The following is a 15,069-nucleotide window of genomic DNA, read 5'->3' as shown; positions in this document are numbered from 1 at the left end:
AGCAACAATAACAAAGAAACAAGAAAAAAAAGTTGGAAAGAACATAGGATTGGAAGAAATATAAAAACCAACCAAAGTTACGAATAAATAACAGAAAATCAAGAAAAATTAATAAAAATTACCAACAAATTGAGAAGGATAAATAAAAATTACAACGAATACGAAGAAATGATGAAAAACTGAGAAGAAACAACAATTATGAGAAATTATGAGGAAACAACAAAAACTAAAGAAAAATAATATGAAATCACAAAGAACATAAATAATAGGAGTAAAGATTGGGAAGTGACTACGAATAAATGACGAAAACAACAAAAATATAGAGAGATACAATGAAGACTATGGAAAAATAACAAAGAAATAATAAAAAGCTACAAATAAAGAACAGAAACTGCGAAAAAATAATAAAAAAAATATGAATTATCCATAAAAACTACAAATAAACAATAAAAAACTACTTAGGAGGGACAAAATTAAGAAATTTCGGGGACACAATAAAAACTACAATGAAACAATAACAAAAAACTATAAAATAAGCAACAATAACAAAGAAACAAGAAAAACATTAGTTGGGAAGAACATAGGATTGAGAGAAATATAAAAACCAACTAAAGTTACGAATAAATAACAGAAAATCAAGAAAAATTAATAAAAATTACCAACAAATTGAGAAGGATAAATAAAAATTACAACGAATACGAAGAAATGATGAAAAACTGAGAAGAAACAACAATTATGAGAAATTATGAGGAAACAACAAAAACTAAAGAAAAATAATATGAAATCACAAAGAACATAAATAATAGGAGTAAAGATTGGGAAGTGACTACGAATAAATGACGAAAACAACAAAAATATAGAGAGATACAATGAAGACTATGGAAAAATAACGAAGAAATAATAAAAAGCTACAAATAAAGAACAGAAACTGCGAAAAAATAATAAAAAAAATATGAATTATCCATAAAAACTACAAATAAACAATAAAAAACTACTTAGGAGGGACAAAATTAAGAAATTTCGGGGACACAATAAAAACTACAATGAAACAATAACAAAAAACTATAAAATAAGCAACAATAACAAAGAAACAAGAAAAACATTAGTTGGGAAGAACATAGGATTGAGAGAAATATAAAAACCAACTAAAGTTACGAATAAATAACAGAAAATCAAGAAAAATTAATAAAAATTACCAACAAATTGAGAAGGATAAATAAAAATTACAACGAATACGAAGAAATGATGAAAAACTGAAAAGAAACAACAATTATGAGAAATTATGAGGAAACAACAAAAACTGAAGAAAAATAAAATGAAATCACAAAGAACATAAATAATAGGAGTCTCGAGGGAATAATAAAAAAACTATAAAGAAAGATTGGGAAGGGACTACGAACAAATGATGAAAACAACAAAAATATAGAGAGATACAATGAAGACTATGGAAAAAAAAAACAAAGAAATAATGAAAAACTACAAATAAAGAACAGAAACTGCGAAAAAATAATTAAAAAATATGAATTATTCATAAAAACTACAAATAAACAATAAAAAACTACTTAGGAGCGAAAGAAACTTAAGAAATCATGAATTCAACGAATAAACAACAAGAACTATGAAGAGGGAGGAAAACATAGAAAACGAAAACGAAATGAATAACTCTTTTAGTGTACCCACCGTATAGTCCAGATATTGCACCGCCCGACTATCATTTTATCCATGTAGCCAAGTTTTTTATTACTAAATTGAACCAACGAAATTTGATACTATTCCAAACATTGGCAAAAAGTCATTGAGATAATGAAGTTAACTTGCAATTAAAGCTTTACGTATTCGTTAATTGGAAAAGCGACTAAAGGCATTATTTCAAAGGCAATCAGCTCAATTTTTTCTACTTTTTTCTTTAATTTCTAATACAAAAATCACCTTGTACAGAATATATTAGTTTAGAATTCATAAATCAAACAAATAAACGAACTACGATCATAAATAATGGTTTCAATTCATCCGAATTTCAATCGTTCCCAAATTCAGACGACTTCCGATTGAAACCGATAAAAACCATTCGAAATTAATTCGATAATGTGCGTTCCACATTGTTCGTCCGATAAATTGTTTGGTTATTAATGGAACTCATTCGATAACGAACGTTTTCGAGTGGATGCGTTCGAACAATCCTAGACGCGAACGTCACTTGATTATATTCCGAAAGGATCAATTCTACAATGACACTCTTAGACAGTGGAGTGGCAGTAATCAGCGAAAATATCAAATATTTTAAATCTAAGAGTAGAGGACATTACAGACGATGGGAACAATCGAAATAAAAATACTAAGAAGTATAAAAGACATAAATTTGTTAAAAATGCAAAAATGAACATCCCAGAAGGATAGAATGCCTACCAATACGGTCATCCATGTTAGAAATAAGAAGAAGAAGAAAGAAACGTCATTATTTCTGTAGACTGATTATTTTGCATGTTTCAGGTTCTTCATATATGGTTTTTGGAAGTTAATTCAACATGAACGTGGTTCCTAGACTTTAGTTTATCATCTTCCTCTAACATTATATTGTAATTTGATTTTTTAGACGACTCCGTCGGAAAGTTATTCGTTCTGTATTAATTTACATACCGAAAGTTGCGTTTTGAGTGTTCCATGTAGTGAAAGTGACAGTTCCGTACTGCAAAACACTTTCGGGACGCTCTGGAGTGACTCTAGTCGCTTCAATGTTGACAGTTGACAGTATCATTTCGATGATTTTGCATGACATTAAATTTTTAATTTTCTGAAATGATTTGATTTATCCGAAGTTTTGTCTAAATTAATGATTAATAATGAATGATGATGAAAAAAAATTATTTTGAGTCCTTGGTATACAAATAAATATTTCTAAAGGTTCTGTATGACGTCTACCATTAATTACACTCTATGGTCGTCTAGTTTTGAGGCGAATTTTAGCGAAGCCTCTCACAAGAAGAAGTTACGGCTATGATTGTCTAATTCTAAAAGGGATGAATCTCGAATTTAAACATGACGTAGGAGCAAATATATATCTGGAAAATTAAGTGCTCAATCTGTCATTTTATAACAATAGGGGGATTAGATTAATGGTTTAGCTGTAAGGAGAAGAGACGGTGGTGTAAGATCGAAAAAAGCATAAATGAGATTTAACAGTTATAATATATCTTATTTTTATAACCAGGTAGATTAAAAAATATGAAAAATTGGTGTATGTATATAATTACGTATATATATGGAGTTGTTAATAATTTTTTTTGTACAAAAACGTAGATAAAACTTTTTTCTTGTTAGTAAATTAGCTGTAGAAGAAAAATATTATTTAGAATGAATGTAGGGACAAAATTACATTTTATTTATAACGTTTTAGTGTATATAATTAATTCCTATTGGTGAAACTTTTTCCAAAAACCAACATACATAGATTGAAACTCAAAATGTATCTCTCTGGTCCACAAACGGTTCATAGCTGATACAAGAAACTGTATTGGACATTTCTGAACCAAAATGCAAGATATCCATACCTCTAGATCCATTTTTCAGGTAGAGTTTCAGATAGAAACCTAAAAAGTACACCTACATTCTCTCAGATAGCCAAGCAGCCTTGAAGGAACTGAAAGCTATTGAGTTTGCATCCAAATTAGTGTAGGAGTGAAAACAAACTCTGAAAGTACTAGCTAACAGAAAAAAAGTAACACTAATGTGGCTTCCAAGCGACCAGGGTATATCAGGAAATGAAGAAGCAGACAGCCTTCTCAAAAAAGGGGCAACGACTCCATGACTTGGACACTGTCGTCTCTCGAGACGCCACATCAATAACGAACTGAACGAATATCTAAAGAATCAGATGGTGTCTTACTGGAGGAACTCTACAAGATTAAGATAATCCAAAAAATTCATAACCATATCAGTTAAGAAGTCTGAAGAACTCGTGATTACTAGAAACGATATCAAACTGGTGGTCGGTTTTGTGGCAGGTCACTACCCCGTCAAATACCACTTTAAGACGATGGGAATGGTAGATCTGCAGATTCTGAAAGCAAGCCAAAAATAGAGCGAAAGTTCTGCCCATGTGGTTAAAGCACTTAAGTAGATTGAGAAGTGGGACAGAAGAACCCCCCCAAAAAATAGCCTGAGCTTCTCGTGATTACTAGAAATAACATGAAAGTGGTGGTCGGTTTTCTGAAAGGTCACAGTCAAATACCACTTCAAGACGATAGGAATGGCAGATCTGCAGATTCTGAAAGCAAGCCACAAAAAGAGCAGAGCTTAAGTACATTGAGAACCTAACCTAGTCTCCTTTGAGAGGACTCTATCTATTTTGGAAACAGAACAATAAGATGTTGAGTCTTGTACAAAATAACCTCCAAGTATGGGTGGGTGTGAAGTCAAAACGATTTCCCAAAACAATCTAAAATCAACGTATATGAACGACAAAATAAAAATGAAAAAAATGCCTCAATATTTATTGAAATTGAGCAAAAAATGGTATGAATTATATTGATGGAAAATAGAAAACAGTACGATGAAAACTAATAGAAACAAATTTAACTAAATGTCGTAAAAAATCCTAACCTAAACACAAATAAAAGAAGAAGAAATGATATTGTTCATACAAAATTTAATATAGGCGAAGGAAAATTTATTATATACCATGTAGAAGTGAAAGAAACAAAAATAAAAGCTTCAATACGCTGTATATCCATTATTGTTCATTTTTCTTTCAATTTCGGGTCTATTTTTATAAACACAGACTTTCCAGCTTCTCAGAAAACATTTTATCATATGAATGGAAAACGTTTCGTTAAATTCCAGTTTAGGATTCACCTTCAACAACCAGCAAGACTAGAAACGTTGTTAGTGAAAAATGTTAACTTTCTAACCGTATCCGCGAAGAAATTTCACGAGTTTATCGTGAAAAAGCAAATGGAGACGATATACCCGGTGTTATCACATTTTCTTTTATTAAAAACTATGTGAAAACCTAATTTAATTTTTCCGTTTTGTAGCAATTCACTTGAATAAGAGAGTAGGGACACTATTAGCCTCCAAAAGTAACTTTTGATAAATGATTTTAGGTCTTACATTGTTGTAAAAACTTTTTGTTTTCGAATTGGAACTATTTTTGAGCTCGAAGGATTGTTTCTAGTTTCAACCGTTTCTTAAGCTTTTTTAGCCTTTCTTTTTAAATAAAACTTCACATGTTGTTTAATATGCTTGGTTTTCTGTACAACAAACTCGTTAAAACAGATTAATAAACCAAAATGTGATTTAATTTATCTTAAAACGTTGCGGTTTGAAATATAGTACTAGCGAGCAAAAAAAACTACAACTAAGAAGATAAGTATATAATGCAGATCGAGTAGACAGTAAAATTTCATTTTGAGAAACTTACCTAAATATATTCGCCGCCGAAAATAAGCCTTCAGATATTAACATGGGGTCCCAAGCGTCCCAATCTTCTCTTCTGATTTTCGACGTTTCCGGTGTCAATTGAACCTGAAATATCAGACTAACCTGTAAGGGAGTGGATAATTTTGTATTTTTAGTATATAAAAATTTCAATATACAGGGAATAGTTGGAAAAATTAATTGATAAACGTAGATATTAGAAGACACGTTTACTGATTGATATATGAGGAAAAAAAAAAAAAAAACGTGAAGAACGTACTATATCCCGTGATAAATATAGATTATTGATAAGCAATATTAGTAATATTCATATTGAAATGTATAATTTATACTCCACGGGAGTCTCTTCCTAAATAATATCCAGCTAGGCAAACGTAATGTTTTGAGAATAAAACATAGAAAAGTTTTTCAATAGAATTCACATTAGTCGCATAATGAAAACATCAATTCATGATTATATTAATTTATCGAATGCCTGATGCATATTTCGAAAACAAAAGATTCGAAATTATGAAAATTACACTTAACAATACAAGTTATAATAATATACGCGGACTATAATCATCAGAATTTTATATTTAAATCAATTTTAAAAACAAATTGTACCAATATTTTCAGGAAAATTTGTTTTATGGTGCATTTTTGATAAGATGCGGTTTTTAATAATTTGTTCACTTATTTTCTTTGTGTATTTTGAGTTTTCTATTATTATTTTCATTCAGTTATATAACGAACATCGTTTACCTGGTATATGGAAACGATCCTTAAGGCTACTGTGGCTACATACAAAGAATTGGTGATGAAATCTATGACATTCCACATATCTCTGACATATTCTTCTAATCCTACGTCCCAAAGTTGTTTTATTTCGCTCCATATTAAACCTATGGAAAAAATTCACTTTGTGAAATCAAAAGACGTTCACATATAAACTGGAACCAACGAATTTATTTTTTTCTACATAGAAATAACTTTCAAAAACATCTCCCCAAAATTTCAGTACAATGCTTCAATTATTTTAGTCTGAGTGACTTTATAAAAACGCAGATGTTTTCCTTTATTATTTGAACAAGTTTTAAACCTCGTATTACCAATATTGTGAAGCTTATTAAAGTCTCGATTTTTTTCTACATTCAAATATCACTCAAAAACATCTCCCTGAAATTTCAGTACAATGCTTCAATTATTTTGGCGTGAGTGACTTTATGAACACGCAGATGTTTTTCTTTACTATTTGAACAAGTTTGATCCTTCTTGTTTCCAATATTGTAGAGCCTATCAAGGTTTTAATTTTTTTCTACATACAAATAACCCTCAAAAATATCTCCCTGAAATTTCAGTACAATGCTTCAATTATTTTGGCGTGAGTGACTTTATAAACACGTTGATGTTTTTCTTTACTATTTAAACAAGTTTGAGGCTTCTTGTTTCCAATATTGTGAAACCTATCAAGGTCTCGATTTTTTTCTACATACAAATCACCCTCAAAAATATCTCCCTAGAATTTCAGTACAATGCTTCAATTATTTTGGCGCGAGGGGTTTTATGAACACGCAGATGTTTTTCTTTACTATTTAAACAAGTTTGAGGCCTCTTGTTTGCAATATTGTGAAGCCTATCAAGGTCTCGATTTTTTTCTACATACAAGTAACCCTCAAAAACATCTCCCTGAAATTTCAGTACAATGCTTCAATTATTTTGGCGTGAGTGACTTTATAAACACGTTGATGTTTTTCTTCACTATTTAAACAAGTTTGAGGCTTCTTGTTTCCAATATTGTGAAGCCTATCAAGGTCTCAATTTTTTTCTACATACAAATAACCCTAAAAAATATCTCCCTGAAATTTCAGTACAATGCTTCAATTATTTTGGCGTGAGTGACTTTATGAACACGCAGATGTTTTTCTTTACTATTTGAACAAGTTTGATCCTTCTTGTTTCCAATATTGTAGAGCCTATCAAGGTTTTAATTTTTTTCTACATACAAATAACCCTCAAAAATATCTCCCTGAAATTTCAGTACAATGCTTCAATTATTTTGGCGTGAGTGACTTTATGAACACGCAGATGTTTTTCTTTACTATTTGAACAAGTTTGATCCTTCTTGTTTCCAATATTGTAGAGCCTATCAAGGTTTTAATTTTTTTCTACATACAAATAACCCTCAAAAATATCTCCCTGAAATTTCAGTACAATGCTTCAATTATTTTGGCGTGAGTGACTTTATAAACACGTTGATGTTTTTCTTTACTATTTAAACAAGTTTGAGGCTTCTTGTTTCCAATATTGTGAAGCCTATCAAGGTCTCGATTTTTTTCTACATACAAGTAACCCTCAAAAACATCTCCCTGAAATTTCAGTACAATGCTTCAATTATTTTGGCGTGAGTGACTTTATAAACACGTTGATGTTTTTCTTTACTATTTGAACAAGTTTGATCCTTCTTGTTTCCAATATTGTAGAGCCTATCAAGGTTTTAATTTTTTTCTACATACAAATAACCCTCAAAAATATCTCCCTGAAATTTCAGTACAATGCTTCAATTATTTTGGCGTGAGTGACTTTATGAACACGCAGATGTTTTTCTTTACTATTTGAACAAGTTTGATCCTTCTTGTTTCCAATATTGTAGAGCCTATCAAGGTTTTAATTTTTTTCTACATACAAATAACCCTCAAAAATATCTCCCTGAAATTTCAGTACAATGCTTCAATTATTTTGGCGTGAGTGACTTTATAAACACGTTGATGTTTTTCTTTACTATTTAAACAAGTTTGAGGCTTCTTGTTTCCAATATTGTGAAGCCTATCAAGGTCTCGATTTTTTTCTACATACAAGTAACCCTCAAAAACATCTCCCTGAAATTTCAGTACAATGCTTCAATTATTTTGGCGTGAGTGACTTTATGAACACGCAGATGTTTTTCTTTACTATTTGAACAAGTTTGATCCTTCTTGTTTCCAATATTGTAGAGCCTATCAAGGTTTTAATTTTTTTCTACATACAAATAACCCTCAAAAATATCTCCCTGAAATTTCAGTACAATGCTTCAATTATTTTGGCGTGAGTGACTTTATAAACACGTTGATGTTTTTCTTTACTATTTAAACAAGTTTGAGGCTTCTTGTTTCCAATATTGTGAAACCTATCAAGGTCTCGATTTTTTTCTACATACAAATCACCCTCAAAAATATCTCCCTGAAATTTCAGTACAATGCTTCAATTATTTTGGCGCGAGGGGTTTTATGAACACGCAGATGTTTTTCTTTACTATTTAAACAAGTTTGAGGCTTCTTGTTTCCAATATTGTGAAGCCTATCAAGGTCTCGATTTTTTTCTACATACAAGTAACCCTCAAAAACATCTCCCTGAAATTTCAGTACAATGCTTCAATTATTTTGGCGCGAGGGGTTTTATGAACACGCAGATGTTTTTCTTTACTATTTAAACAAGTTTGAGGCCTCTTGTTTCCAATATTGTGAAGCCTATCAAGGTCTCGATTTTTTTCTACATACAAGTAACCCTCAAAAACATCTCCCTGAAATTTCAGTACAATGCTTCAATTATTTTGGCGCGAGGGGTTTTATGAACACGCAGATGTTTTTCTTTACTATTTAAACAAGTTTGAGGCCTCTTGTTTCCAATATTGTGAAGCCTATCAAGGTCTCGATTTTTTTCTACATACAAGTAACCCTCAAAAACATCTCCCTGAAATTTCAGTACAATATCTCAATTATTTTGGCGTGACAGGTTTTATGTTTTTCTTTATTCTTTGAACAAGTTTGAGGCATTGTGTTTCCAATAATGTGAAACCTACTAACGTCTGGATTTTTTTCTTCATACAACTAACTGATGATGATTTGTTTTGTATAAAAACGAATCAAATTATACCAGATTTCAAGCTCAACTCAATTTTGATTACGTTCAGATACCGCGTCTCTACGATTTCAGATCTTTCATTCATTTATAAATTAGCATGATAATAAATTGTTTCGAATTATGCAGATTTAGTGCTTCCCTCGACGGAATTATTAGGTTTTAACATCAATTAGTCGATCACAATTACATTTTTTGCTTATTATCAACAAGAAAACGTCTTTTTTTATCTAGTTTTGTCATTTATCAACAATATAAATAGTTAAAATGATTTCGAAATAGAAAAAGGCAACTTACCACCAACGTATGAAAGAATTATCCATTCAACCACCGAGGGTTCAGCCCCTCGTTGTATAAATTCTTCTTCTGGAGTACCCATACCGAAAAATGATTGAAGAAACTGCCTTTGAGATGCCAGAATTAATAAAACTGCCGAACAGAAGATGCAAATGTAAATAACTGGTGGATATGTTTTTAAAAAAGATATTCAAAAGAATTTCACTCTCACATAGATTGGGATGGACAAATTGAATCATTTAGAAACTGAAATATTTGTTTGATTAATTTTTATGTCCAGATTTCAGTACTTCCAAACGAAGAATCCCACGGACACGCCACCAAACACAAAGAAGTTCTTTTTTTGGAACGTTAACCCTGCACAGTTGTACTTCGTGATAATTTACTACTTTTTGAGTTATGCATTATCGTATACGATACTTTTTTCGTCCTCAGTGATCAAGAGATGAGAAAAAAAAACGGTTCTTTCTAATTATTCTCAAACGCAAAAACATCCGAATCACTCTGCGTATTATTTTTTCATTTTGAGTCCCCCTATATAACTTGCGTGATTATCTGAATGTTCACATCGTTTTTTGTCATATAAATTCATTGTTCAGCTGTTATTTCAGTCCGAAATAATTTAGTTCCTGTTATTTTTGAAAATATTGACACAAATGATGACCCGAATGGGATATCTTCAAATTTATTGCTGCGTCCTCGTTACACAGACAGTCCAAAGTGGAATTTCGGGCTTGTACCTGTAGTAGAAACGTCAATTTACCCGTAGGATCTATTCAGGATGTTGTCGGATCCTTAAGTTGGACGTAAACCAAAAAATTACGAACATCATCTAAAGAAATGATCTATTTCTGATGTATTCCTTCAATATCTGATTTATAAACTTCGGTTTTCGTGACATTTTATTACTTTGTCGCCATGTTATCTAGAATAGCTGAAATAAATGGGGGTTTGATACTGAGAGAAGGATTTCCTTATAAACGACGCGTCGTTCAGCTCGCGTTCAAATAATCGGGTGATTTACGTCTTGCACGTTTCCAGACAGAGATATTTGCCAAGGCGTTTCAAGAATAGCCTTTTCGTTAAATCGAATAATCACAATCGAGTACATTTAAAATTAAAATGTATTTATAATGTTTATTTAAGAGAAACATGACGAGAAAAGACAAGATGATGATGAAAGATATCACCAAAGGTGACTGCTTGGTCTTCGGGAGTACAACTTGGTTATGTAGTTGTAGTTATATCTTGCTGATCCAGATGGAATACCTCTAAACTAACAAATCCGTTATGGAAACTCTTTGTTCTAACACATCGGAAACGTATTCGGGTTCAACCCATAACGAAAAAAGGAAAAAAGACAGTTCCCAGGAACTACCATCCAATTGCTGTAGTCCCTGCAATTGCCAATGCGATGAAGAAGGTCGTTAACCATAAATGAAGATCATACGGTTTGTCATCTTCACTTATCAGCTGGTTTAGTAGCTTTCTATCCATCCAGGTCGCTATCGATGGACACATCTCAGAAAGGTTTGGTGTTTGGATCGATTACCACCATCAATATCGATTTTGGAAGCATTCTGGCTTGTCGGGGGTTGAGGTTTGGAGTAATATGTTCTGGCATAGTCACGTGGCTGATTCAGCCAAGGCACCTTCACAAAAACTTCTTAAGATCAAAAAGCTACATCTTCTAATCATCTACAAGATTCAGGTTTGTCTATTTTTTTATTATTACTCGCTAATTTGGAGCTTGGCTCGGACTTATAGGCGATCCAGAGCTGACCAGAATCTTGGATAGCTTGGAGCATAGAAGAAATGGCAAATGCTTTTCCTAAATTTTCCTAAAATCGATTTCGCCTTTTTTGGAGCGTGTTCACCTTCAGCAATCGACTTTTCGTTCTTTTTAAGAGTGTATTGGTCGATTCAATTGAAAATCAATGTAAAAAACCGAATCATTCTGCTTATATTGCGTCGATAAGTTGAAGGAAATGTTTTCAAACGCGCTTTTGGTCCAAAGCGATATACCGATGGCCATTTCCGTCTCTGAATGCTTTCCAAAACCATTGAGTGAGCTGGTTGTCACAGGTTTTGGCCGGCACGTGCTAATTTCCCAACTGAAGCCTCCACTCTGTCTTCTATTCTTTCTTGGCTAGAAATTCCTGGTTTACTACTTTTGGGAGATTCAGAACAAGGTATTTCCACTTTACATTCGACTACAGCACGGTAAATGCTTCTGGATTGTTACATTTTATTGCATCTGGTGTAAAAAAGGACTTATCTAATTAATGTTTGACCGTTAATGTTCAGTAAGAGTTCGGAAACTTGAACTTTTCAATTCCATTTGATGAAAGAAAATTTAGGTGATGAAGCTTTCATTTAAAATTTAGGTGGTGGAGCTTTCATTAAAAAATTTTGGCGGCGAAGCTTTTTCATTTAAAATTTTGGTGATGGAGCTTTCAGTTTAAAATTTTGGTGGTGAAGCTCTTTCATTTAAAATTTTGGTGGTGGAGCTTTTTCATTTAAAATTTGGGTGATGAGGCTTTCGTTTAAAGTTTTGGTGGCGAAGCTCTTTCATTTAAAATTTTGGTGATGGAGCTTTCAGTTTAAAATTTTGGTGGTGAAGCTCTTTCATTTAAAATTTTGGTGGTGGAGCTTTTTCATTTAAAATTTGGGTGATGAGGCTTTCGTTTAAAATTTTGGTGGCGAAGCTCTTTCATTTAAAATTTTGGTGATGGAGCTCTCATTTTAAAATTTTGGTGGTGAAGCTCTTTCATTTGAAATTTTGGTGATGGAGCTCTCATTTTAAAATTTTGGTGGATTCGTTATTAGCGCGATCGCCAAAATATTAAAATTTCATTGAAATCGAAACGTTTAGATTACAAGGATGTAATTACTTACAAAGAAACAGAAAGTACGAAGCGGAATGGCATATGAACTTGATGAAAGGTTTCCGCATGGTTTGACCGATAACGGAATGCGGTGCGGCGATGTAGGCGATAGAGAAAAACGGAAACAGAATTCCTATCCGGACGATCTCTAGCGCTTGCAAAACCATATTTTTACGTCGAAATCCCGGTAAACCCTCGTACCAAAGGGAAGCCAGAAGTTGTTGAACGTTAGAATGGGCGACAAACTAAAACAAAAAAAAATTGCTATACATATTTCGATTCCTCTATAATTTTAAAAACTTTTTCAGTACGTTAAGTAAGTGAAACCAAATAAATTTAACATTAAAATACTTTCAAGTAAACATCGATAGTTCAGACTTGAATTATCTAGTGCATTACGGTTAATTCTATACAGGGTAATTGATTAGTGTGATAAAGTTCGAGATCTCCTTTGTCCTTTGAAAATTTGAGAGATTGTAGTTGTTATTAGTCTTCAAAAATTATTTACAATCTTATAGGGTGTTTTAGAATGCTGTGCGATAATTGGAATCACCGCGACTTTCTCTTTAGAATAATATGGGGTTGTGATGTGTTCTACGGGGTGTTTCAAAAGTAATAACAAGTGCAGTACCCTGTATAATGTAGGAGAAATCCAAGATTGACGATCTGATGCGGCCAAAGCATTCGAATAGTAGTAAAAATTCTAGAAAATTATTTATATCGTTGATATTCATTGAATCTGGTACAGGGCGAATCGAAATATTAATACATTATTCTTTCGGGTTTTTTCAAATGGATCGCTCTGTACTTTATGTTCTATCTTATGTCTCAAATTATTAGTTCTTATTAGAATTTTGAAGTTGGATCTTAAACTGCATCCTTATAAGCTCCAATTGACACAGGAATTAAAACATACCGACTTTAGAGCATGGTTGGCATTAGCTGAAGAAACGTTTAGTCGATTTTCCACTTTTGGCGACATCCTTTTATCAGATGAGGCTCATTTTCATTTAAATGGGTTAGTAAATCGTCAAAATTGTCGTTATTTATTATTAATGAAGTATCAGAAACCACTGTATAGTCTGAAATTAACGATTCACGAGGACGAAACATCACCGTTAACACCGACCGCTATGTTGCGATGCTAGAGAGATATTTGACTGCAGAACTTGCGAGATCAAGAATATCGGATACGAGAACTTGGTTCCAATAAAACGGAGCGACCTGTCACACATCAAATGTCTCTATGGCGTCTGTGAGACAGATGTTTCCTGCATGACTGATTTTCCAAAAGAGGTGATATCCCTTGGCCCCCACGTATTCCTGACTTAACGCCTCTTGATTTTTTCACCTCGAACATAAAGTCTACATGAACAATCCGAGGGACACAACCCCTTTTTCGAGAGGGCCGTCATTTAGATGATGTTATTTTTAGAAAATAAAGTTTATTCAATTAACTAATCACATATTTTCTTTCAGCAATACCTAATGAATCATTATGCTCCTAAATGATCTTGATTTTCGGTCTCTTCTGTTTCCAAATTAGATTGATTTGGTATTTTAAACTTTCAACGACACTCCAAATCTTGCCGTCACAATGGTTCTAATTAATAAAAACATTTTACGAAGTGCGCTTGAAGAATCGTATTTCAAAGGGCCAGGTAACGATGATGCCGGTTCAACGATCGAAATTGCACTTTAATAAGGAAATTTTCCTTCGAAAAGTGGAAATGCAGACCAGGTTATTATGTCGAATAACTCATGACACACTTTTAGGACGTTGAACCTTTTTATAGAAAGATGTAAGAGAATTTCGGTCGATTTTAATAAAGACCATTCGAGTCAATTACATTTATAATTAAAATATTTCGAAACCTATGAATTTTGAAATTTTTTACAAGAATACGATTCAAAAACACCGAAAATCTTGATTAATTATTTCCCAGACGATGAATACATAAGTTAGTCCACTTTGGTGTTTCATTGCCACGTTCCCAATAAGAAACCGCTCACAATATAGCTGGCAACGTCTTCTTTACAATTCACATATATATATATATATATATATATATATATATATATATATATATATATATATACGGGGTCTTTCAAAACGTTCGCACGCGAGTTATATCACTGTATTAAGCGAAATAAATCGATTAATAATCATCAAACAATCACAAGTCTATAACGAATAGAATAATCGCAAATTAACAATAAAGTTTAGCCAATCAAAGCTTGTTGAACGTTTAACTTCCTCCCTAGGTCGAAAGAGCCATAAAAGTATTCAGCTGCTGCCGCATTTTTGAACTTTGCGTTATATATACATGTGAATGTGTGTCGATTTTTAATCGATTTTTTTCGCTTAATGTAGTGATATAACTCGCGTGCGAACGTTTTGAAAGACCCCGTATATATATGTGAATTGTAAAGAAGACGTTGTCAGCTATATTGTGAGCGGTTTCTTATTGGGAACGTGGCAATGAAACACCAAAGTGGACTAACTTATGTATTCATCGTGTGGGAAATAATTAATTAAGATTTTCGGTGTTTTTGAATCGTATTCTTGTAA

The 15,069-nt window shown here is 32.4% G+C and overlaps 1 protein-coding gene across 1 annotated transcript in view; it reads right to left on the bottom strand.

Moving 5' to 3' along the window:
- Positions 1–15,069, bottom strand: part of LOC130901664 (transient receptor potential-gamma protein) — a 78,134-nt gene that overhangs the window by 27,349 nt on the left and 35,716 nt on the right. The window contains exons 8-11 of the mRNA XM_057813188.1: positions 12,508–12,742; positions 9,610–9,741; positions 6,181–6,320; positions 5,420–5,523 (exon numbers count right to left, since the gene is read on the bottom strand). Of these exons, the coding sequence (XP_057669171.1) occupies positions 5,420–5,523; positions 6,181–6,320; positions 9,610–9,741; positions 12,508–12,742 (611 nt within the window). The remainder of the gene's footprint in view (positions 1–5,419; positions 5,524–6,180; positions 6,321–9,609; positions 9,742–12,507; positions 12,743–15,069) is intronic.

The sequence above is a fragment of the Diorhabda carinulata genome, chromosome X (genome assembly GCF_026250575.1).
Source record: "Diorhabda carinulata isolate Delta chromosome X, icDioCari1.1, whole genome shotgun sequence".
NCBI lineage: Eukaryota > Metazoa > Arthropoda > Insecta > Coleoptera > Chrysomelidae > Diorhabda > Diorhabda carinulata.
Note: the sequence above shows the minus strand (reverse complement) of the source record. Positions and strands in the feature narration are given on the sequence as shown.